Source organism: Phyllostomus discolor, chromosome 7 (genome assembly GCF_004126475.2).
Source record: "Phyllostomus discolor isolate MPI-MPIP mPhyDis1 chromosome 7, mPhyDis1.pri.v3, whole genome shotgun sequence".
NCBI classification, from domain to species: Eukaryota; Metazoa; Chordata; class Mammalia; order Chiroptera; family Phyllostomidae; genus Phyllostomus; species Phyllostomus discolor.
This window is the reverse complement of record NC_040909.2, coordinates 97,089,747-97,115,917: the sequence shown is the minus strand read 5'-3', so window position 1 is coordinate 97,115,917 and position 26,171 is coordinate 97,089,747. Positions and strand designations below refer to the sequence as shown.

The 26,171-nt window shown below is 39.5% G+C and overlaps 1 protein-coding gene across 10 annotated transcripts in view; it reads left to right on the top strand.

Annotated features, from left to right (window-relative positions):
- Nucleotides 1-4,050: 4,050 nt before the first annotated feature.
- The window catches only part of ASPH (aspartate beta-hydroxylase), a 200,280-nt gene continuing 178,159 nt past the window's right edge, over nucleotides 4,051-26,171 (top strand). For 4 of the 10 annotated variants that reach the window (XM_036031158.1, XM_028533532.2, XM_036031148.1 and 1 more), the window contains exon 1: nucleotides 4,073-4,420. In XM_036031158.1, coding sequence (XP_035887051.1) covers nucleotides 4,294-4,420 — 127 coding nt within the window. In that variant the 5' untranslated portion in view covers nucleotides 4,073-4,293. Of the gene's footprint in view, nucleotides 4,421-26,171 lie in introns of all 10 variants that reach the window. The other 6 variants (XM_036031157.1, XM_028533533.2, XM_036031153.1 and 3 more) reach the window with 5 other exon arrangements.

Genomic DNA, 26,171 nt, shown 5'->3' with positions numbered 1-26,171 from the left:
TTCAAGTAAAGATGTACTGTAGAGTTTTAATTATATTAGCAGTGGTCTTTAGGTTAATAAAATCTTTCTTAAACTTTACTTTTTATCATTGACACTATTACAGATGTTCCCCTTTTTCCTCCCTTTGCCCACCTCCACCCAGATAGGGCAATAAAATCTTGTTGCAATGGTAGAGGGAGACCCTCCGTATTTTCCATGTCAGCAAGTTCTTCAGTAAAGCCTTTTAAGGACTTGTTTTTTTCTAGTAAGGGCTGAGTAATGTTTGTCATGTGCTTATAAAATTGCAGAATAGATTCAAGTCCACTGATGGCAATGTGAAAAAGGTGAAGTCAGTGCCAATTTATATAGGGTATGCATGATTTCTCATCAACTCTCAAGAATTTAAGTTGACTAAATGATTTAATTTTGCAGATAATTATAAGGCAAGCACATTGCTTAATGTATTTAGACTTGATGAAATTGGAGGATCCTAGAAACTGGTGTCAGGATACTTCTCTCTGGATCAGGGAACTGTTTCCATTGAAAGAGAATAGTTATTTCCATAAGACATAGAAACAATTGCTTTTATTATACACACACATATTCTTGAGGTAAGTATAGAATCCTTGAAGATTCCTTCATTTTTCCCCTTTCTTGACTACTTTCTATACACTTGTAAATCACATTAATATTTCCTTTCATATCCCATAGAATTGCCAAGCCTATATAATCAGCTGTTACTCTAGTTATTTGACTTTTTCTCCATGTTTAAGCTTTTTTTCTGGCATTCTGTTTAAAAGTTGAAAAGAAAATCAATTCTATCAGTACCCAGTACTACAAATCTTAAGACCCAGCAATAACCATTAATTACATGCTATGTATTAGGAAAGAAATTCAGCACTAAGATATACCAATCCTGATAAAAAAAAAACATGTAAAGAACAGAAATGAAAAAATGACAGGTTTCTTAGCTAGTGTTTTCAGATTTTTGTTATTACAACACACTATTTCCAAAACAATACATTTCACTAGATTTAAAATTACTTCTACTAATGTAAGTTCATTCTATATATTTATAATGTAGATACTAGCCAGGTATGTTTTCAGTGGTAATATAAAGTCAAGTGTTTTGATGAAAATGAAAGTTTATTTATTTGTTGAGAAATAACTCACATGGGAATAATTGCTTTGAGGACACTTTGAGTCCGGAATGTCTTAAAAGTGCCTTGGTACTAAATAAAGGATGAGGAAATACTCACCTTTAGTTTGAAATAATAACATTTCACATTAGGAAGACGACATGTAAATAAGAAGAGCTTTCTAGGAAGCAGATTAAAAATGTGACTTTAGCCCTGGATGGTGTAGCTCAGTGGATTGAGCACGGGCTGCGAACCAGGCATCGCAGGTTCGATTCCCAGTCAGGGCACATGCCTGGGTTGCAGGCCATGACCCCTAGCAACCACACATTGATGTTTCTCTCTCTCTTTCTCTCTCCCTTCCCTCTCTAAAAATAAATAGATAAAATCTTTTAAAAAAATGCGACTTTAAAACAGTGTTCTAGTGGGTATAAATAAGTCCAGAAATATCTAGTTTAGAAAGCATTTGACTGGAGGTTGAAGGGTCAATACACACACACAAAACTAGGACAAATCTTGTCCTCAAGTTCTCACTTGCAAATCCCTGTGAAAGCAATGGAAAGTTTATGGAAATATCTGAAAGGCATATTTGGCCCAGTTTAAAAGCTCTATTAAAGTAGTGTTTTAACACATTGTCCTAGTTAAGTCTTGTCTTTATGGTCCTTTTCACATTGCTTCACCAAGGGTTCAGTTGTAGCTTACTTAGAAATCACAGAAATGAGGTTAGGCTAGTAGGAATATCTGACCTTTTGTTTAATTTCAAGGATACTTTGACTCCCTAACCCTAACCCTAACCCTATGTCAATGCTGAGAAAACAACTTATGTCAGAAGTTCATGGGTCTCAAGGTAAGTTTTGTGTTTTTGAATGCTCAAAAACAGGGAAGTATGAACAGATGTATAATATTGATACGTATCTTGGGGAAATTTTCTCTATAACATTAAACCGTAGAGATAGCCAATAGTATCTGATGGCATAAGCCATCAGATAAGCCATCTGTTATACATTTGGGTAATACTGATAAATGTCATTTTAGCTGTTTTTTTGTGGTATAGGAAGAAGTCAGGTAACCTCTAACTTCCTGTGCTCTGCATTTACAGAGCCTCTATTTTGGCCTGGCACTGCCAAAGATACGCAGAAGCGTACCTGTCAATGTTACTAGATTTGCTTTCTGGAAATGCAGAAGCAGAGCATCACTTCAGGGCATTTTGGAGTTAGTTATCAAAGAAACTTGATTTCCTCAAAGCAGTGGACTTTGCTAAGCATCCACCATTAGGTTTCAGACCTATCTTCACAGGGAGCACCTATGGGGCTCCAGGGAGACATCTACTAAGAGAAGAGGGAGCAAGGTGAGACATTCTCTGCTCAAAACCAAGCCTTGTCCTGAAAGAAAAACTTGGACCATGGACTCTGGAGCCAGATGGATTAAGTTCATATCCTCACTCTTTCACTTACCAGGTCTGTGACCTCTGATACTTTGTTTAACCTCCTTGGGCCTCAGTTACTTCATCCCTACAAATGGACACAACAACAGGGTTTTGGATAATTTAGGAGTTCTGTAATCTTGAGCATTGTTTTTCTTAGTTTAGCTCTCATTATTTTATATTAAATACTATCACTTAGATTTCTCTTAGCCCAGTTCCCCCACCTCCCACTGAAAGGGGTTCCAATTGCGAGAAAGGATGTATGGAAGTAGGAGATGCCGTTTGATAAAAAAAAAAGCGACTTCAGTAAAAACTCTATGAGCTTCCCTGGCCCGCTTTATCTTGATAACTAATATTATTTCATAAAAATGGGAGAGAAGCCTTCTTCCCATTATGCAACACAACCAGTGGTGGTGAGCCATTCTCAGCAGAAGAGAAGGTGGGCCTGGGGTACCGGGCAATGGGGATGGGCTGGTGGGGATGAAGAAGAGGAATAAAACCAGATGCCGTGCTGTAACTGCTGTATCTGGGCCCTGAGCCCTGTTGAGACACTACAGAGAGGTTATCTGAAACATGGTCAAGAATTAGGGGAAGGTCTTAGTAAGTTGCCAGAAATGTATCAAATCACCAAACATTTCTCTGTTTGTCTCTTATGCACCAGACATAGTTGGCAATTGTAGACACAAAGATGAAGACGATCTTCCTGACTTCAGGTCCCCCAGGTTCATCCATGGGCCCAGATATTTTTTAGGTAACATGTAGAATTCAGAGGCAGAACGGGCTCACAGACTGTGACTGCACAGGGGACCCATGATTGGGGGCATCAAAAAAAAAGATGAATGTAGGCATAGCCTGGTGGGAATGAATTTCAGGTAGATGGTGCCATCCAGTACAAGAAAATGAACTTTTTATTTTACATGTGCATTTGCACCGCTTAACTATGATTCTCTGAAAATACTGATGGGATAAACAAAATGAAGTGCTTTAAAATGGAACCTATTACTATGTATTGTTTAAGCATTGAACTACTAACATCACCATTTCAGATATGTCTTAATATTAACAGACAAGAAACACATCTCTTTCGCAAGAAGCAGGGCTGCATTCCTTAGTACGTGTACGTATAAGGAAGTGGGACGTGAACAAATTCCCAAAGGCCAAGCTGCGGCGCGCTCTGTCCCAACGCTGCACACGTGTCTGCCGGCCCCGGCCCCGCCTCCGCCCCCGAGCCCCACCCCAGCCCGATCTTGCAGGGTCTTCCAACACTCGCGAGAGCCCTCTCGGCTTCCACGTTTGCCACGTTCCAGAGGACCGGGAATGCCTGGAAAGTCGCAAGTGTCTCGCGCTTTCTGGCGGCTGTGTGGAGCCAGAACAACCCCAAGTCTGCAGGGGGGAGGGGAAGTGCAGCAGGATTCCACCCCTTCATAGAATCCTTTGTGATAGGTTCTATCCCCCATCACTCAGTCTTGCTGGGCGGGAGGGAGGCGGGGCTAGGCTGGGAAGGGGCGTGGCCCAAAGGGCCGTCGAGTCGCTCTCTGGCCTCTGGAGGGAGTCAAAGGCTTCGGCTCTGTTGAGGGCCGGGCACGCGCAGCCGGCGGGTGATCGAAAGTCTTCCAGTGCGCTGCGGGTGGTGCTGAGGTACAGGGGCTGCTGTAGGAGCCGCGGCTCGCACCCGCCACAGCGCCCGCCTCAACCCCTGGTTCCCCACGCACTGAGGGAGTCCTACACCCCTTGCCTGTTCCAGAGGTGCGCGAGATGGCTCCACGTAAGAATGCCAAGGGCGGCGGCGGCAACAACAGCAGTAGCAACAGCAGCAGCAGCAGCAGCAATAGTGGCTCGAGCAGCAGTGGAGGTGGCAGCAGCAGCCCCGGGGCCCGGAGAGGTGAGAGGCGCCTGTGGCAGGGATGTCGGACTGGCCCTAGGGGTGCGGTCCGGGCGGCGGGCGTTGCCGTCTTCTCTCTCCAGGTTCCACTGTGCGTCTCTTCCATCCTCCGCGTTTCTCCTCCTGTAGGCGCGGGCAGAGGCCGCGCTTGGTGGGCCTGGCGGGCAGACTAGAGGGGCCGGGTGATCAGGGTCCGCGGCCTCGGGTTGGTGGTGCGGGGGAGACCCTATTTGACTGATTCTTGCTGATCCCTCACCTGCAGGGTGCAGCCGAAATGGAGGTTATTGATCGAGACTTTCTTGGTTTTCCATGGGACTGAAGATGGGAGTGAGAGAAACAATTTACCTTTGCCTTGCATATATTAGGGAGTTTGGAAATGAGCCAAAGTCAGAGAAAATAAATTCCTGCCAAATCAACCTCTTGTAAGAGCAACTCAAAGGATAATCTATGGGGGGTATGGAGTGTATGTGGGGGAAGTGATTTGATTATTCTTTGCAATTATTTTAAATATTTTTTTGCCTTAATGTAGCTTTCTTAACATGCCTTCTAGTTGCTTTTAAACTATTACGGAGTACAATAGAATACTGGGCGAGCTTCTCTACTTTTTCCCATTGTGTGTGTGTGTGTGTGTGTGTGTATGTGGTGTGTGTGTGTTTAGATCTTACTCACCTTTCTATCCTATGTGCTTATCCACCAGAGGGAGAGCAGATGTTTTAAATCTGTTTCATCTCATATTTCAGTGGTTCTTGGTTTCAATTATACTTCCTTTAACTCCTCGGATATTGAAACTGCAGTACACATGTGTATTGGCTGTGAGCTGTAAACTTTTTGAAAATGATCGTTTGACATGATTTAGAGTAGATTCTGTGTCCTGAGGTCTACATGTAATGTATTCATATTTCTCAAGAAAATAAATCAGATAACCATATCCCTACTTCAAAGAACTCTTTGTTTATAGCACTTATTACTATCTGAAATTATCATATTTATTGTCATGTGTATTGTCTTCCTGTTTTACTCCCTCCTCTTGTTTATTTCTATTCTCAACCCCTAGAATATTCCTGGCCCCTAATAGGTGCTCAATAAATATTTGATCAGTGAATGAATGAATACAATTTAAATGGGGCAATTAACGTTACTGCACACATTTACATTCTGCAAACTAGTATTTGTGTTGGCAATGGAAAAAGACAGTTTGACATTCAAAGCAATCATAGTAACTTACCTTTGACATAAGAAAAACTTTGTATACTTTTGCCACTTGTCCTCCAATGCCAGTCAGTGACTTATGGCTAAAGAGTAGATGAACTGGCTCCAGCAGCTCTGGCTACTCTTTTCCAAGGTAGTAAATGAGAAGAGACATTGTGTGGCTCATGCACCAACAGAGAAAGCTGGTGAACAAGACTTGGATGTCAGTTGGTTTCAGAAGTTTTTCTGTAGCTATTTACAAAGGAAGCACATCTTTATTGCATATTTTAAAAAGTCATTTTCAGTCATGAGTCAAGACTGATTGCACCTGAGGAAGTCACTTTATACGGCCTATTACTGGTAAGAATTACTACTGGGAAATCTGTATGTATTGTGTTTCCACCCCCATGAAACTGAACCGATAACTGAACCAGTTTTAACAGGCAGTTAATAAATTTAGGAAACGTTATGAACTAAATGAATGTAATCTGATTTTCATTTTTAGGCATTGTAGGGAAACCTCTGCCCATATTTGAAGATCTACAGCCTTCTAAGCATTTTACATACTGATTCTATAATTGTCATGAAACAGACATAGTATATGAAAGAGAATATATTAAAAAGTACCAGTATTACATAAAAGCAATACAAATAAAAATGCCTCAAAGCACTTAAAGAGTTGGTATTGGAGTCTTCCATGTTACATAATGAGTAGTCTTTTTCTGCAGGCATTATTTTTTCCAGTAAATATTGAGTTCTGGTCATGTGCCACGTAGAAGGCACTAGAAATGGGAATGAGGATTCTTTCAGTCAAAAACTTACATGGGAGTGCTGACAGTGTGATTTTATTTGTAGTATTTTCTTGTAGCATGATATACCCAAAAGACAAAGGCAACTTCTCTTTTGTTACTCTGTTTTCTGGGTCATTGAAGTATAGATGTTTGATGCCCAAACCTTTCCAATCTGCTGGAGAAATCATAGAAGCCAAAGACATTTCAGCAGTGGGCTTACTGTGAGGCCCATTTGGTTCTCCATCTTATTTTAGAGATGAGGAGATTAATGTCCAGAGAAATAGTCTAGTTCATTAAAAATTGTGATGTTCTTGAAAACCCAACTAGTTAATGGGAGATCCAAGACTAGAACTCAGGTTTTCTGTTGTTCATTTATTATACCACAATGCTTGCATTTTAGATTGTCTAACGTGTAAGATATTATGAGGATCTTGGAGTTGAGGTGGATTATTTTTTGTTCCCTTCTGGGTCTCTGTATGGCACAGTACAGCTGGTTATTTAGGAAAAGTATGCTTTTGTCATTTTATCAATTAAATTTCCTGGGGCTAAAATTATGTTTGAAACAGTACATTTGAAAGGTATGGTTTGAGAAGTGCAAGCGCTCAAATAGTGAGGGTGTTTTTTTTAATGTTTTGCATTGAGAGTCTGAAGCTGGTAATGACATTGGTCACATTCAATCTTTTTATTGCTTCATTGTTGTATAAAAGTAAGGGGTAAAAAGGACCCAGTCTTTTGAAGAATGCGTTTTAGGGAAAAGGCGGGCATGTTGAAAAGCAGTATCTGGAAACTGAAACTCTGGGGATTTATATAACACTTAGATTTTTAAAGCTAGTGTCTGCTTTTCATTTTGCTTAACTTAAACTGAAAAGTACTAAAATGTCTAGTTTCCTATAAAGCTCAATGTTATCTGTTTCAGTTTTACTCCTTAAGATGTAAAAGAGATGTGAGTAAATTGGACCTTTAACTTGCATATAAAAATTTGACTTGTATAGCCAATTGAGGCCTGAGGAAACTTCTTTCAGATTTATAGATTTGAAAATCTTTGGTTAACAAGGATCATGATGCCTTATGTGCTTATTTTGTAGTATACAGACACTGGTGTGTGTAATGTTTTTGTTTATTTAGCTTTCCCCCTCTGATTATCATTCAGTCTTTACTTATCGTTTATAATATGTATGCATTTGTCATATTTTATCTAATAGGATCATGCTGCTCCACCGCCCTTTACCAGTAGGTGTCACTGTAGATACTGTTTCCTCCAGTCTGCAGCCTTGGATTATATAACACCAATTAGTTTTTTGAAATTTAATCAGTCCTGTACATACTCAAAACTATCGATGGACAACTACTGAGAAACTTTTAGCCACTGCTCTCAAAGTCTTCAACAGCAGATTTTGAAATTTAGTAGTAACAGTTTGTCCCTAGCAGCGTTGCTTATTTAGGCTCCTTTTTTGTAGAATTAAATGTATTCATACATAACCGGCAAAATTTATGCATTTGCAGATTCATTTGTTGGATATTGATCATTTTGAAATATTTGTGTTTTTTACTTTTAGCATCTCTTAGGCTACTAAGTAACTAACGAACATGATACACTGCTGATTGCTTTCTGGCTTCCTTTGAATGAATAGGCCTGGGCGAAATTCCATTTTCTTTGCTCACTCTCAGGGCCAGTTGCTTAATCCTCCATTAGTCATTCTAGGATGTAAAGATAGGAAGGCCACAATTATTCCACAAGAATGTGCACTGTTTTGTGTTCAGTGTGTTCAGTGGAGCAGCACTCTGTCTACTCACCCAGGTCCCATGGAACCAAGCACTAACCAAGGTGCTGAGAGAATTTGCAAACACACTTAAAAAAGACCAAACATATTAACCTGTACTGGGTTTACAAAATAGAAGGAAAGAGCTATATTTTAGCCTTGTTTTAAAATCATATCTCTCTGGGAGACTGCTAAAAAAGGAGAGGTTTTCATTTTCTACTGATTACCAGTAGAGTAAATTTGATGGAGGCTTATGTGGGCTCTCCTCCTAATGTGAGTTAGCATGATGGCATTTAACCCCTCAGCTCTCTGGTCCCAATAGAATAAACTTTTATTTCTTTAGAAAGGCAATGTAATTTGGGAGAGAGTGTTGACCTGGATTCATATCCAAGAACCACGTGGCAAGTCATTAAAAACTCTCTAATGTCAGTCTCCTTAAATAGAAGAATTACTCTCTCCTTTCCTTTCAGAGTTAAGACAGCTCTAAAACCAAATTTATATGCCGCTCTGTCTTTAGATTTTTTCCTTAAGGTCTTTTTAATCTAAGAGTGAGTACAAAAAATTGAAGACTACAAGGATAATAGAGCTGAGCAGGCCATTCATTGCATGCTTGTAATTTTTAGAAAATTGTAAAAAAAAAAGGAGTCATGTTTTGTTATAGTATTGTGTAGCATCAGTGTTTTAAGTAAAATGGATGTTCTGGAGGTTATTTTTGATGCTGTGGCTTTGAGTACCACTAGCCACATTTCTGTTTCCTTCTGAGGGTGTGTAAGTATCCCATTTGTCCATCAGCCTTCAAGTTGCTGATTTACCCTCTAATCCGTTTGAGGCCTGTAACATTATTTTATTTTACTAGAGCTCAGATACATTTTAGTCTTTCAATGCTCTTCCAGAACAGTTTTAATCTCATGAAAATATGCAACTTAGTTTATGTCTTGGATACTTCTGCATCTTCTAAGTGGTTTGTCCTCATTTTATACCATCGATTTTCAACCTTTTTCATCTCATGGCACACATAAGCTAATTACTAAAATTCTGTGGCACACCAAAAAATATAGTTTTGTGCTGATCTGACCAAAAATAGATATAATTTTGATTCATTCACACCAGTGCCTATTGTTGTGTTGACTGTTGGCATTTTTTTTCAAATTGAACAATCTAAAAGAAAAGAGGTCAGTGCCTCTGACTAAATGGTCAGGTATTGCATGTTTTAAAAATTCCTGCAGCACACAGGTTGAAAATCGCTGCTCTGTATCAAGGTGCAAAACAAACAAGCAAGCAAACCCATTTTTAAATTTAACTTTCCTTAACTAAAACCTGTGTGTACATAGAACCTATCTCCAGTGTAGCCATATCTTTGGGGAAAGCCTAGGCCACCTGTAGGGAAACTTGGGGTTGCCAGGGCTCCCTCATGTTTCAGTGCCTGCTGTCCAGAGTCTGCTTAGTGCGGTGCATGTGCATGTCGTATCTGTCTGGGGGTGTGCAAGTCTGGATGGAGTTTTGTCCTACAGTTCTGGCTGTTTTTATCAAACAACTGGAGATGAGGTTGTTCATTACTTCCTTCTCTCCATCCCCGTGTGCCCTGTGTGCTCTGTATATTCTGGAGCCCAGTGCTTTTTACCTTTTTTACTTTCTCGCTCTGCTGGTAGTACTGGGAGCCAGATGGTATTTTCTTGTGAGTCATCATTATTTTTTTTTAATTTAACTTTATTTTTCTGAAATGAGAGTGCTTTAGGCATTTGGTCTTCATTTAATAACTTGTTTTTAAGGGATGTATCTTTGTTGCCTTTAGCTGATATGGTTATCTTTTAATGGCAAACCACTGAAGATAATTTAGTTCTGATCAGGTAATGCCTGAGGACAAATTTGCTGTGGGTAACCTGTTAGACTCAAAGGAAATTTTGAGCTCAGTTGGTGAATAAACCTTTTAAAAAATAGTTACATAAGATCTTTTGAAGGATGAGGGCTGTTCCTTGGCCCTATTGTGAGTTCCAGGTGACCTGCCTGGCCATTCTGGCTGCAGCGTGACTGTCATCATCGATCACAGATGCTCTCTGTGCTGTTTCATAGTTAATGCATTAAACAGGCCTGGGGTAGTGGAGGGGGTGTCCAGTTAGAGCAGAGTGGAAGCCACTGTTGCTGGACTTGGAGAAATGTCAACACTTCTCTTCCTCCTGTTTGCCTACAGATTTAACCCATTCTGTATGGAAACCAGGCACCATCAGTCTTAATTTTAAAGTGAGAATATTGTTTGATAAAATAATTTTAGTCCATAACCAGTATTGGGTTAACTGCCTTTTTCTCATATTGTATAGAAGTTTGACAGCCTTTTCTGCCATTCCATTTGCAGACTCACTGATCTTCTGTTGTTCTATTCTGTCTCCAGCTTCTGTTTCTTGTTTATTATACTGCCAATATATGTGATTTCCACCCTACCTTTCACACCCCGTTTTAAATTTCAATTTTCCCTGAAATGGTATGATGGAAAGTCTTTTTGATCTTAGGTTCACATGTAAATTTTATATAGGAGCAGTTAGATTTTTTTCTTACACAAAAATAAAAATCTGTGTTGTAAATGTTTTTTTGAAAGAATAACATTAATTTTACCTTCCCATATTTTTAATCAAATCAGTTTGAATAAGATATTTATCACTGCGTTTTAGAAATTATTCCATGCCTTTTTGCAGGGAGTCACCTCTCTGACTTCTAGGATCCTAATATTTCTGTGTGCTTCTCTTTGAAACTCTATTTAAAATAGTACATACTTATGATCTAGAAACAGGTGTAAGAGTAATATAATGAATACCCACCCATATCCACCATACAGGTGGAGAAATAATATTACCAAATTCTTGGTTTCTTCTCTCCTGTGTTCTCCCTTCCCAGCCACTTACACATTTTGTGATAATCGTTCTCATGCCTTTATAATATATAATATTAGAAACACAAGTAATAGTATATACTGTTATGCCACACATTATACATTTTCTATTTGTTCATGTAAAATCTACCGTTAAAAGCAATATATGTGAAAACTGCTTAGGAAGTATCCCTGTGTGTGGAAATATATGTATACTTGTTTAGCACATGTTGACAGTTTTGTGAATTGGCTCACCTTTGGCATGTGAGTTTGACCCCACTTGTTTGGGTTCTACCAAACTCTGGCTCTCCACTTTCATGCAGGGTGGGCAAAAGTAGGTTTATAGTTGTGAGTGTGCAAAACACAGTTTGTTCTTGTATTATTACTTATTAATTATTGCATTATTTATTTGTATTAATTATTGCATTATTTATTTGTATTATGTAAACCTACTTCAGCCCACCCCCGTGTATATAGTTCTTCTTTGTAGGAACATGCTGTTTTGTGTTTAGCCATCCTATTGTGAAAGAACAGTTGGCTTGGTCCCCACCCCCCAAACTGCTGCCATGAACACTCTTGTACTGGTCCGTCTCCTGCGGTGTTTCTGGAGTATGATTCAGGATTGGAGTTGTTGGAGCACAGCAAACACACATACTGAACTTTACTAGATATTACAGTTTTTTTAACCCCAAAGTGGTTGTATCACTTTTCACTCCTGCCCACAATGAATAGAACTGCTCTCTATGTGCTGTAACTAGGGAAGGTTTACTGTTTGCAAGTTTAGTGGGTGTGAAGTAGTACATTGTGGTTTAAACTTGAACTTTCCTGGTCACCTTTGAACTTACTAGTGAGACTAGCCATTTGCGGTTCCTTTTCTGTGAATTGCCTCTTCGTATGTTTTGCTTATTTTTCTGTTTCTTTTTTGTATTTTTATTTTTTATTTGTAGACTTTCTTTCTGTATCCTGAACCTTTTGAGTATTTTTGTGGTAAAGGGCTTTTCCTGTCTGATTGTTCACATTGTCATATTCTTTATTTCTTTTTCTTTTTTATCACATTGTCATATTCTGTGGTATATTTTGTTGAACAAAAGTTTTTAGATTTTTAAGATATAAATAAATATATTTTACACTCTCATCCACGATGTGTAGTAAGTTGTTTCGATCTGTACTAACATTTGCTGTTGTCAGTCTTCTTATTTTTAGCCATTCTGCTATAGGTTTTGTGGCTTCTCATTATAGTTTAAAATTCTGTGACTAATAATGTCATATCCTTTTTCTTGTGCTTATTGGCCATATACACTATCTTCCTGTGCGAAAATTCTGTGTAGCTCTTTTATCCATTGTTGTTGGCTTTTTGTCTTTGTGTCATTTTGCTACCCTTTTCATATGTTCTGGTTAGAAGTTCTTTCCAGATAAATATTATAAATATGTCTTCCAATCTATTACTAACCCTTTTCATTGTCTTAATCATATCTTTGGAAGTACAAATATTTTTCATGTTGACATTTATTTTGTGTTTTATGTTTCTTTAGGATTGGGGGAATTCCTTTGTATTTCTAGGTTGAGAATTTTGTCAGATGTTTTTTCTCTAATCAAAATGATCATGTGGCTTTTCATCTTTATATTGTTAATATGGTAAATTGTACTTATTGATGCTTTGAATGTTAAATCACCTTGCATTCCTAACATAAGCCTCACTTGGTCATGATGAGTTATCTTTTTTATATGGTGCTTTATTTGCTAATATTTTAATTTTGTTATTTTATTTATATTTTTTAGAGACAGGGGAAAGGAGGGAGAGAAACATCAAAGTGTGGTTGCCTCTTGCACGCCCCCTCCTAGGGACCTGGCCCACCACCCAGGCATATGCCCTAACTGGGAATCCATCTGGTGACCCTTTGTTTTGCAGGCTGGCACCCAGTCCACTGAGCCACACCAGCCAAGGCATATTCGCTAATATTTTGTCGGCAGTTTTGTGTTCATGAGGGATGTGGCTCCATAATTTTCTTTCTCTCTTCCTCCCCTTCTCCTCCTCCTTTTTTTCCTTCTTTCTTCCCTTGTGCCCCTTCCTTCCAGTGATGATTAGTACTCAGTTTTCTGTGCATGTGTAGATTATAATTTATAATAACAGACATCCTAATTTAAACTCACTCTTACATTTCTAGGAATAATGCAGCCATGTGATATTACATATTTCTCAATATTATTGGATTAGTTTTGTTAATATGTTCATAAGTAAAATTGACCTGTAGTTTTCTTTGCTGGTTTTGTTATCAAGGTTATATTAGCCACATAAATGAATTTAGGGAGATTTCCTCTTTATTTATTTATTTTTTTGCAGTAGCTTTATAAGACTAGTTGTTTGGCGTAACTCATTGGAACCTTTTTGTTATTTGCTCCCGTTGCAGAGGACATGGGGTAGGGAGGAGGGGAAACTGCTTCACAGTTTAAACAGTTATATGACCATTTAAGTCTTCTCTTTCTTCTTGAGTCAGGTTGGCTAAGTTACATTTTTGTTTCTTCTTAGGTACATTACATTTATTGAGGATGTATTATTTGTTTCTGCTTTTGCATTTTCAAACCTACTGCCAAAAGTTGTTTATGGTTTTAGCTGTAACTCTTGAAAACAGAATGTAGCTATTACCTTGTAATACAGTAAAATTATTTGAAAAATCACTAAGTATAGCTTCTTTACATCATAGCTAGATTTTAGACACAAAAATGTTTTTCAGAGTTTCCTGAAATGATGAGTCTTTATCCAGTAGACTGGCTATCCTAATATCTGTGAGAATGGAAGCCCTCAAACACTGGCAGTCGGGTGGGATTGAGTTGGCTGGGTGACCTCGCTCCTCTTCACGTGGCTGGGACTACCATTGGGTGCCTTGCTTGGTTCAAGGTTGAACTTACTCTCTTCATGAATGAAACAGTACTTGCTTTATGGAACTTTCAGATTTATTTGATCATTTTGTGGGTTTTAGCTACTCAGTCTATTTAGATAGATCAGTAAATAAGTACACCTGGAGGCCGAGGGTGCCTGATGTAGATCTAAAACACAGTCACTGATGGGCTCTGGCTCGTATGACAGGTGCTAGTAGGTTTCTGTGCCAAACACAGCCCAGTGTTTCAGTTACCCCTTTGCTCTGTAAGATTATAGAGCTAGGACATTTCTAAGGTGAAATAATGTATAACGAAATTGCAAAGCTGATAAGCAACTTGAATTTATTTCATTTTATTTTTCCAGAGCTAAGGTATTATTTGTGTTAATAAATCCCAAGCCAAGTTTTAGAATTCTCTTGTGATCAGTAAGATGATTCGAGTGATTAGAGTAAGAATACTTGTGATTGAGTAAGAATAGAGTGAGAATGATTAAGATAGAGCACAGTTCACCAGCTTAAATAAGTACTGACTTGGAATAAACATAAAGCTGTGTACATTCCAGATCTTTTCCCTCAGCTGGTCCCTCAACAAAGCCTTGCAGTCTGTCTTTGTGTTCTCAGTTGATGTTTACCCACGTTTTCACCACCAGTGATTTCAGTCTTCAACTCCTCGAGCTCAGTGCCTTACTGCTTCTCATTCAGTTTTGACCCGTGACTTCTTCCCATTGTGAGAAGAAATCAGAGAACATCCTTCAGGAGTTGCTCCTCTCCTGTGTGCTGGATGGGGATTGGCCTGTGAGTTGAATGACATTGGGGGGTAACTGACATGAGGCTGATTACCCCGCCTAGTGGGCAGACTGGGTCTAGGACCTAGAGCAGTGGCTAAAGCCAATGCAGTGAGAATCCTGAAGAGATATTGCTCTCATTTGGACGTGAAAACTTCGCAACAGTTGAGCTGGTGAGGTGTGTCTTTAATGTGTAGTTTGGTAAAGCCCCTCCTCTTTATTTAGCCTGAAGATGCCCCAGTAGGGTGGTGAGTAGAAATGAGCCAGTACCATAGTGAGAATAGAAAATGTTGGCATTCGCAGCTATTATGGACCTTTGGGTCTCCACCTACCTGATAGAAAAACAAAGGCTAGTCAAGAAATCCTGAGCCTCTCTGGGTGTTATTCTAAGTGCACATCACCTTGTCAGGGACTGTGAGCCATACTTACCGACGCCCCAAGAACTGTTCTTCACCCCCTCACACCCCTTCCTTTAGTCTTTCTCACGTAATCTAAAACAAAACAAAAAAACACAAAAACCTCTTCCTACTCTGTCAACCCTACCCAGCAAAATATCACAAATAATTAATATGGGCTCATTTTCTTTTCTCTTGTACTTCTGGTAAACAGGGACTACCTCCACCCTAAATCCACTGGGCTCTTGTTCTTCTACTTTATCTGCTCTCTAAAGGATAGTCTTCCCAGGATTGTTTGCTTGGTCTTGCTTTGATCCTCTGCTGCACACTCTTCATTCATAACTATTAACTATTGATGGCTCCCAATTCTAAAGTGCTCCTGAGCTATAGACTTAACATATAACAATAATGACAGGAAAAATATTAACTACCGCTTATTGTGTGCCAACTATATGTCAGATTGTGTACATTTTTATATTTTTACATTTAATTCTCATAGTAATTCTCTAAATTCTCTTTTTGTAGATGAGGAGATGGAGGTTTTATTTGTCAAAGTTCGTGGATTTAGGAAGATTCAGAAAAGAGTGTAGATACCAGTTTCCACTGTGAAGACACTTCAGTTGAGCATTGTAGACTCTCATAACTGGTCCTGTTTCATCCTTGTGTCACACTGTTTTTATAAAGTGGAAATTTGATCATGTTTACTTCCTTATTTGAAAACCCAGCTACTCAAGATAGATTTTAAATCCCTCAGCATGATCTAGGAGGCCCTTCATGCTCTTGCTCCTTTTACCCTTGTTAGCCATTCTCTGCCTCTCTTTCTCTATGTTTATATTAATTGAGCCATATTAAATCACTTTCTGTAGTCTCCATGTTTGCACATGTTGTTTCCTTTTCAGAGCAGCTTCTCACTTTCCTTTTCCCTGTGTGACTCCTGTGTATCCTTCAAGATTTAGCTCCTACATCAGCTCTTCACTCCTCTCCCTTCATTGTCTTGCTGTAGACTGTTTTTTTTTCCTCCCCCACCCCCAGTGTGGGCTCCTGTATATAGCACCCTCTGCATATTGCTATTTTAGCATCCTCATTCATTTACAGGTTCCTTCACGCTACTAGACAGCAAAATCATCAGACTGAACTAGGGCTGGGACAGTTCCTCCTTATGTTTGATACAGTAAACACCATGTTTTGTTTCCTTTTTATCTCTAATGCTTAAATGATTATCTGGACTTAGTAGATACTCAGTGAATCTTGGAATGAACAAATATGGGTAAAAAAAGTCTTCCCTTTAGTAGATCAAAGGGCAGTGAGGGTAGGGGCTGTTGTTTTGTGTCTTATAGACTTTGAATGTAATAAGTGCTCAAAAGTTATGTGTTGCATGGTAGATTTTTTAGGTTTATATTACGGGGGCAAGAACACAGATCAGAAAGTCTTGTTGATGTTTATAAGTGTCCAAGCTAATGACGCAAACAGTAAAATTATTGGGAATGTGTATACTTCATTGGTGCAGAATTTTTTAAATAGATTGAGACCTTTAATAGATATGGTTAGGCACCGTGCTAGTAATTTCAACACAGTAGCTTTTGGAGTTACACCTATGGGAAGCTATTCTGAAGCCATGAGAGGCATTCCTTATGATTTCATTCATGGTTCGTTCTGATTGGGAAGAAGTTTGGGTGGAAACAGACATTTTATTCTGTATTTTGTGAAATTGGAAATACCTTGCTTACTTTCCAAGATTTTGATTTTCCTCTTTTTTTATTAAATAGGACTCAAAGACAGGCTAAACTTATTTATGTGGGTGCTGTAATAGTGCTAAAATATTCTTCCTTTTTTTTGGTTTTGGCTTTTAAAATTCCTTTGTAAGAATGGTGAGTATTTCCTTTTTTGACTTAAGACCTAAGATTGACCAATTTTGATAGAAAAATATAAAACTGTGAAGTGAACAGTGGTAACCTTTATAAAGATAAGTTAGGAGCAGATTCTATGTTAAATGCTACATCTTTAAAATACAAGATTTTGATTCTTCCCAAGTGATTATTTAAATACATATTGTTCTATATACCCTTTTATCCTAATAGAACCAAAGTGAAATTTGTTTTTCTTCCCCACTGAGCATAATGTAGGTGGCCTTCCTTGTTCATTGCTGTAGCACAGGGTAGGGATTTTAGGAGTGTTGAATGAATGAATGAGTATTCAGGTATATGTGAAAAACTGGGGAAGCCATTTAAAATTTACCACCTTGTGATTTTTATTACTAGCTTATAGAGCTGAACACACTTTGTTTTGCTGATTTGAGTTGTATGTTGATCAGAAGTGTTCTATTGAGGGCAATACTTTTATTCAGGATGGTATTAAAAATGTTTAACCACGGACGTTGGAGAGGGCCCGCCCGGTCAGCACCTGTAAAGCATACTTGCTGCTGGAACTTGAGCTTCTCTAACACTTGCACGAAGCTGTGCGACTTCAGCTTTTTTAGGTATTCAGATCTTCTGGGTCATACTCCTAGTCTGCTGCAGAAGCAGACCAGGTTATTCCAGAACATAGTCAAGACACCAGCATTTGGAACGGTGTCAACGCAGGACAGTGGTGTGCTGGGTGACTTTTGTTCTGGGCAACCTCGTCCAGGGGAAGGAGGGAGTGCAGTTACTGAGGCTGGTGCTGAGGGAGAGGTTGTGGAGGGCGTTTAGAGCAAAGTGAGGCAGTGAGTAGGGTTAAGCGCCGTCTCTGAACATGTGGTGATGATAACCATTACTTTGGTTTTGAAGTGGGGTGGGGTTGGGAGGAAAAGGACACAGACTTGGGGGTGGGATGGGGCAGCCAAGTCTATGAAGCTGATGAAGTTCAGTCAGTACCTCTCCTGTCCATTCCTGTCCCTCATCCAGGACTAACCCGACCTCCGTCCTGTGAGATTTGGTTTGTTTTTAAAATACTCTTTGTATGTTAGATTTGCTTTACAATGTAGGTGCCCCCCAAAATTTATACATACATTTTAGATTTTTATGGGAATACCATGTAAATGTCCAATGAAGTTTGTGAGGGCTTACTGTGTTCCAGGCCTCATGCCCAATGGGGAGGGCATACAGCACTAAAGTCTAGCACCAGCCTCTGGGGACTTTGCTGTCCTGCATGTGGGCTGCAGAGCAGTAAGCGTCTGTGGAATGAGTGAGGTGTGATCCAGGAGTAGGGAGACAAAGACTAACTGAGGAGGAGCTGAGGCTTTCCAAGACTCAGAACTACAGCCCCAACGAACGTTTCCTGAGGGAGTTAATCTTTGGGAATGTGAGAAAGTTAGAAGAGGTGGCAAAGATACTGGAGGGACAAATGCCCCATTTTTATTAAGGGGAAGAAAGGTAGACTCAGGGCAACTGTAAACTGCTGTCTTTTTACAATACTAGGCAAATTCTAGAATTAAAAATTATTTTTTCGCCCTGGCTGGCGTAGCTCAGTGGATTGAGCTTGGGCTGAGAACCAAAGCATCGCAGTTTCAATTCCCAGTCAGGGCACATGCCTGGGTTGCAGGCCACAGCCCTCAGCAAGCTCATATTGATGTTTCTTTCTCTCTCTCTTTCTCCCTCCCTTCCCTCTCTAAAAATAAATAAATAAAATATTTTAAAAATTATTTTTTCATACTTAGAAAAGACATTACAGGAATGCAAGTTTATTTAAAAAACAAAAGCAAAAACTATGCGTTCAGAGAAGCTTTCTAGATCAAGTGATCAGGATACAATGTAATTTTTCCTTACTTCAAGGTATTTAGAAACCATCTCTGAAAATCCCACTGTGCCTAAGATGGCAAAACATTGGTCATGTGATCTGGTTTGAATCACTGTTGACTGCAGAACTCTCCCCACAGAGTGCTGATTTAATGCCCTGAGGTCAGCTGCAAGAGAGGCCTGCCCAGTTGTGCTTATTAAATGTGTGGGTTGCACAAAGCTATGAGGGAAAAGTGAGGCCAGAGGGAAAGGCCCATGGCGCACAAGAGTGGCCTGGCTGGGAAGGTGGACTTGAGCAGGGTTAGCACTTTGCAGAAGGAACTCACTGTTGAAGATAAGCTGGGAGAGGCTTGAAGTAGTAGATCTGTTTTTTTTTTTTTTTCCCAGAAAGCCTAGTATTTTGTTTGGTTGGTTTTTTAAGTGTTTGCAGTCTCTGAGGGAGTTGCCTGCATGATGTGGCTATTAGGGACCAGAGTGAGGAAGGTGGAAATCCCCCTGGGTCGGGCAGGTTGCGTCTGAAATTGTGGTCTCAGTGTGTTAGGGGGCAGTGATGGAGGCTGCTCAGAGTGAGCTTTCATATGAGGCCCTTGGGGTGAGGGTGTGTTAAGCATAATGTGAGGGAGTCATGAAAACCCTGGGGACAGCTGGTCTGGATTGAAGAGTCCTCCTAGGGGACATTACCCTCTCCAAGTGTTTGAATGGCTCCCCAGTGGTAGAGGAGTTAGATTATTCTCTCAGGAAAGACTGAGGTGAAAATCAGGGCATCCCATGGAAGATGCCCACCAAACAGATGGCAATATGAAGTCTGTACAGAAAGTATCCAGCCATGTACTATGAAAAATAGAGGCATTTATTGAAGACAAAACAATATACAAGAAACATTGTACATAGCACAATGATACCTCAGTCCCCTTCAAAGTAGGCACCTTGGGACCTCACACAGTTCTCCCAGTCACCATCAGTTGCCCCATTGTATTTCCCTGAATCTCATCAATGGTCTGAAATTTCTTCCCTCTCAGAAGTGAATTTAGTTTTGGGAAAAGCCAGAAGATTCAGGGCAAAAAAGCTGGGCCGTAGGGAGGGGCTGAGTTATCTGAGTGATTTGATGTTTCTCCAAAAAACTGGGCAACAGATGTGATGCATGAGTGGGTGTGTTGTCATGATGAAGCTGCCAATCACCAGTTGCTTATAGCTACAGCCTTCTGAATCATCTGAATAGTTTCCAGGGAGGAATGTTCAAGCTTAACACAAAATTTGATGCAGATTCATCGCTGTGCTCACTCAGTCATTTCGAATGTGATGGCCACACAGTACACATGCTCACCCTATGGTGTCTACCCCCTCCACAGCCTAGTACAGTGAAGTTGTCATTGTTCATGCATGTGCATTCTAGTCACTCACCTTGGTTGCCAGGTTGCATTGATGTTGCACAAATTGTTCTCATAATATTAACAATGGCTGGACTTTTTCTGGACAGACCTTGTACATGAGCACAAGCTATGTAAAGGAGACATCAAGTGGAGATAGTTTTCCATTTGGTTTTTAATAAGTTTGAGACCAGAGATGCTGAATTGGTGGTTTGTTTGTTTTTTCATTATTTCTGGGTTTAGGACTTGCTTCTTTACTTCTATTTTTTTTAAGCCCATTGAATTTTATTTTTATTTTTACATTTTTCCAATTTTTTGCTTTGAGGCTTTCAGACCTACATAAGAGTGAAGAGACTTGTCCATTGAGAGACTTGTGTGTACCGTTCACCTGGATTTACTCACTGTCAACAGTTTACTGCATACACCTTTCTTTCTCTCTCTGGAACTCTGTAGAAGTCAGTTGTCATCATCATGGCAGTTTGACTCACTTGCCTACTTTTCTGTGTATATCGTAAGGACAAGGACGTTCTCCTACATGACCCCAGTCGAATTCCCAAACCCAGGAAATTTAACACTGGAATTATCCAAATGCACTCCATATTCAGTTTCTTTAGTTGTCTCTAGAAGCATCCTTAATTCTTAAAGATTTACACTTTTCTAAAATTTTTCCACTTACCTAGAAGACATTCATGAATTAAACTGGGAGCTTTTAATATTTTAGATTCTTGGCCCTTACCCTCTAGAGTATCTAATTCTTTAGAATGGGCCCAGAAATCTGTTTCATCTAAACTTTTTAATTTGAAAAAAATCAAACCCTCAATATAGTTATAAGGAAGGTTATTTGATTCACCAGTTACTAATGTTTTGATATGTTTGCTTTCTATGTGTCTCTCTAGACACACACACACTGTGTTTTTTTTGTTTATTAATTTTGCTTCTGAATCACTTGAAAGTTAAATCATAACACTTCACCCTTGAATTCTTCAGGATGTTTTCCCTAAGAACAAGGATATGCTCCAACATAACCACAATGCAATTATCATGTATGCTGAAGAAATTTAATACTGCTACACTAGTCTTACCTAATATCAAGTCCATGTTCAAATTTTCCTAATTTATTCTAATAATGTCCTTTAAACTGATCTTCCAACCCACCGTTGCATTTTTGATATCTTTCTTACAATAAGGACTTTTTTTATTAAATTAGATTTTTCCCCACAAAGTTTCACAGGTAAACTGTATACCTTTTCTCTAAAATATGTATGTTGCTTTTTGTGATTTTTGTAAAGATTTTATGAGGCAGGTGGGGGAAAGTCATTGTAAAAAGGAGTTTTTTTTATTTCTTCTCATTACAACAGCCTAGTAATTTAAATTTGTGAGTCATGAAAAGTTGGAGAGACACATACATATAAAAACACAGATGAACTACTACTTGAAAGAAGTCAGGGTTCAAGAGTTGGCTCGTGTGTGGCAGAGGAATTATGTTCCATCTGGTTGAATTTGCGAGGAAAATAACTGGCTTAGAAATTTCTGTGAGTCCTCATAGCTAACGAAAATATCCCTTAAAATGGTTTTTCCTCTTGGTTTTACTCTCTGTGGCCCCTACACCAGTAGACACTTAGTTGACACAGGAACTTTCTTTGCTGCGCACAGCGTGGAGCCGTCAGGGGTGTCCGGTGGTGACTGTGCATCACAGATCAATGGCGTTGCGCAGGTGCTGAAAGAGGTGTCACCTTTCAGAATGTGAGGCATGGACACCCTGTTAGGTTTAAGCAACATTTTCCAACTTGGTGATATATTTTAAAATATATAGAATTAATACACAAACATCATCAAAATTAAAAACTTGTACCCATCAAAAGATGCTTTAAAAAAATAAATAGAAAAGGCATCGCCTGGGAAAGTTTGTAACAGGTGTATCTGTTAAAGAGCAGGTGTCTGGGAAATACAAAGAGCTGCAATTCAATTAAAGCCATAGAAATAGGAGCATGTGCAAAAAAAATTAAATAGACAGTTCACAAAACAATATTAAAAAATGGTCAATAAACACTTGAAAAAAGTGCTCACATACTGGTCCTCAGAGGAATATAAGTTAAACCACAGTGAGCTATAATTGCATACTCACCAGAGTGACTAAAATGAAGAAGATTGGCACCACCAAGTGTTGACAAGATTATAGAACAAAAGAACTCTCAGACATTCCTGGTGTGTATATAAAATGGTAGAACCACTTTGGGAAAAAGGTCTGGCAGTTTCTTATAATACTAAACATACATATGCCCTATGACCTAGCAATTTCAACCCTAGGTATTTACCCAAGAGAAATGCAAACACCTATTTTTAATATGCCAGCAATACTCTTGTAGAAGAATATTCTGAGTAGCTTCATTTATAATAATCTAAAATGAGAAAGAGTCCAGCTTTTTACTAACAAGGAAGTGAATACACTCTGTCTGATATATGTGGTATATTCATACAGTGTAATACTACACAGCAACAGAAAAGAACGAACTCCTACTATTCATAACTTACATGGCTCTCAGGAACAGAAAGCTGAGGGAGAGAAGCCTCACAAACAAGCACATGTTGTGTGATGCCATTTTTATGAAATTGCAAGAACAGGCAGAACTTACCTGCAGTGAAATCAAATCAGAACCGTGGGACAGCCTTAGGGATGTGGGTTGCATACTGTATATGTGAAAACTCAGGGAATATACATCTTAAAATTAGAGCATTTCATTTCATTTAAATTTTAAGTAAAAACTAATAAAGAAAAATTAAGGTGTAGTTTATAATATAGAAGCTGAAGTACTTAGGGGGAGTGCACTAATGTCCACAATTTATTTTGAAATGTATTATATATGTGTGTGTGTGTGTGTGTGTGTATGTGTGTATAAAATGGATTATTGGATGGAAGAGAGGAATGAATAGAAGGCCATAAGCATTATGATAAAATGTTAATGGTAGAATATAAGTGATAGTTGGTGGGTGTTCTCTGTAACATTCTTTCAGCTTTGTTGTGTGTTTGGGAATGTTTATAATAGTGCTTGTTTAAATTGTATGAAATAGCCATTTTTGTTGGCCAAAATGGTCAAGCACTGACAGTTTTTTATGGTTCGGCCTAATGTTTGCAGCCACATGTTGAAGCTGTTTTATTTAGTAGTCTTTACCTGACAGCGTATTAATATGAAGCTTCGTTTTCCTCCTGTCATTGTACTTAGTTGGACTAGATGAATCTCTTGGTGCCAGAGACTCTTGATTGTCTCTGGCATGGATTCTTAACATCCTAGTCACTTTCCATTTGTAAAAGTCTGTCTGGTTTAACTCTGATCTCATTGACGTTGCAAAATTTCTTGTCCCCCATTAGAAGCAAGGCAGGAAGGAGTGCCTGCCGCAGGGAAGGAGTGGTTGTGCTCTCTGTGTGGGCGCTTTGGGACAGTGTCCACCTTGCCTCTGCTAGACTCTAGCTTGTCAGGGGTGCTGAGGCAAGGGAGAGGTCAAAAGGGAAAGGCCTCTGCCACCTCACAGGCCCCTGTCAGAGTCTCCTCTGCTGGTTGATAACTGTCCATGGTTGCCTGCAAATGACAGGCACCCACAGGCTTCCTCTGTGAGTTCTCTGGAGGCCTTATAAGGACCATGCCTTCCAACCCTTCTGGGCATCTACTCTTACAGAATACCCCACCCTCTGGCTTCTGGGTGTCCCTTGCCTGGCAGTCAACCTTTCTGAGTAAGATGCTGGCAAGATGGTACAAACCCGAGTGCTCTACTGCTGCCCACTGTGGTCTGTGGGAAGCTGGCATCTCACCAGGAGTGCATGCCACTTGGTAGTGGCCAGGCCACCCTTTATCTGCAGCTGTCTCTCCCCAGTTCCCCTTAGCTGCTGCTCAGCAGCATGGCTGACCTTAGTCTTCAGTTCCTGCAGAGATCAGGGTCCACAACAGCCTGCCCCCAAACCTTATCATAAGTTATATTCTTAGTCCAGTGGCCAAAGGCTCCAGACAGAGTCACTCCTATCAGGCAGGACATTAAGGGACCTAGAGATCACCTCCAAGAAGGTAAGGACAAAAGCCACACCCCTTTGGGCAAAGTTAATCACTACGCAGTTTTCAGTTGCGGCCATTCTTGCTTTTTTACTTATTTCTGCTATCAGCTTCATTATTATTCATTTATTTAGTAAAAGGTCATTGGCTACCCCCAAAATGTATTGTGTAAATGGCATCAACTTGTTTATTGGCCTGCAACTTGATAAGATGCATATGTTTTGTAATTTGTGCTTGAATTTTCTGTATATTTTGTGCTAGTACTTTCATATCCCACTCCCTGCTCTACCCCTCCCCATTTGCACTCAATGCTTATTATGCATTGTGAATGCTGCTTTCAGGGAACTGATGGGGGTGGAAGGCCATGCATCTTTTGCTCTCTCAGTGGCTTAAGGTCAAAATACCTTCATGGGCAGGGCTGCAAATCAGTCACGGTCATGCATAAGGGCTTTGTGACCTGGTTTGTTGCAGTGGAGTTAGAGTTACAAGTAGGGCTAGGCTTTTTTGTTAATTGATTTTAGATTTAAAAATAGCACATTTTTGTTTTAATAGCTCACCACTTCAGAGTTTCTGGTTGGACATTATAACTCACTTTATACTTTTGCCACTCCCAGTTCAGCAGGCGACTGTCTCGTTTTGAACATCACATTGGTAACTGTGACCCACACAGACTCATGATTGGATAGTCAAATAATGGTTTTTCTTCTGAGACTATTTTCTCTCTCTTGAATGCTATATAGGGAGGAATTGTTAAGGTTAAAGAACTAACTCATTAGATCTGGCATGAGAAACTAGTTGTTGGAGTTAGCTGCCATTTATATTGTTCAGCATCTTACCAGTGGAGCTCTGGCACATCACAGATTCACAAGGCAGGGTTGATGGGCCAGTGTTCTGGGTTCAGCTGTTCTCTCCTGCAGTGAGTTAGTGGTGATGCAAATATAGGTGCTGCTGCAGTGGTTCCTCAACTTGGGGTTCCAAAGAATGATAAAGTTTCCCAACAAATCCAGGGGCTGATGTTAGTAGGCATTGCTCGTATTACTTACACTGATGTAAATGGAAGTTACTTCCTCAATTTTATTTTACTAAATTCTAAAGTGCTTGGGAACCACTTGGTTTCTTTCTTGATATTCTGTCTTGACTATTTGTCAATGTTTTCCTGCTATGAATTAGTTTTAGGATAACTAAATTCATGAAGATGAAGCATCCTGAAGTGACCTGACATTTGTTGGACTAAACTTTGCTCCCTTATTTCTGGAGCATTAGCAGGAAGAGATTACTCCTATAGTATCAAGGATTTGAGAGGGAATTTACTTATTTAGCAAATGTTTGTTGGGTTTCTACCAGATGCAAGACAAGTGTACAGTAGTGAACAAGCTGACACAGTCCCTGGCTTTATGAAACTTGCATTGTGGAGGTAGAAAGAGATTACAAACAAATTATCAATGAAATAACACTATGAAGAAGTACTATGAAGAACATTTTCTAATATGGTCTCATAGGAGTATGGGAAACCTTCCTTAAAGAGGTAGGGTTTAAGCAGAGTGAGCAGGAGATAGCTGTGTGTTGAGGGCGCGGGGAGCATGTGGTGGAGCAATGTATTGACATCCCAGGAAGAGAGAACTGCCTGTGCAGAGATGCTGAGACAGAAAGAACATGGTGAATTTTTGCCTTTTGTGTGTGTGTGTGTGTGTGTGTGTGCGCGTTCGCGGACATGTCTGGAATATACACGCACAACTGCGGGAAATGACACCAAATTAACGCCAGAGTGACAGGCTGGGGTCATGTCAAGTGGAGTCTTATCCGCCACAGTGAAGGTTTTTATTTTATTCTGAGAATAGTGTGAAGCTATTGAGAGATTAAAAACACAACAGGATAGTAATATAATCACATATAAAAATATTCTGGCTGCTATGGAACGATACATGTTATGTTAAGTACTGTATTAGCCTAGGAGAGGATGATAACTTGGGTTTGTA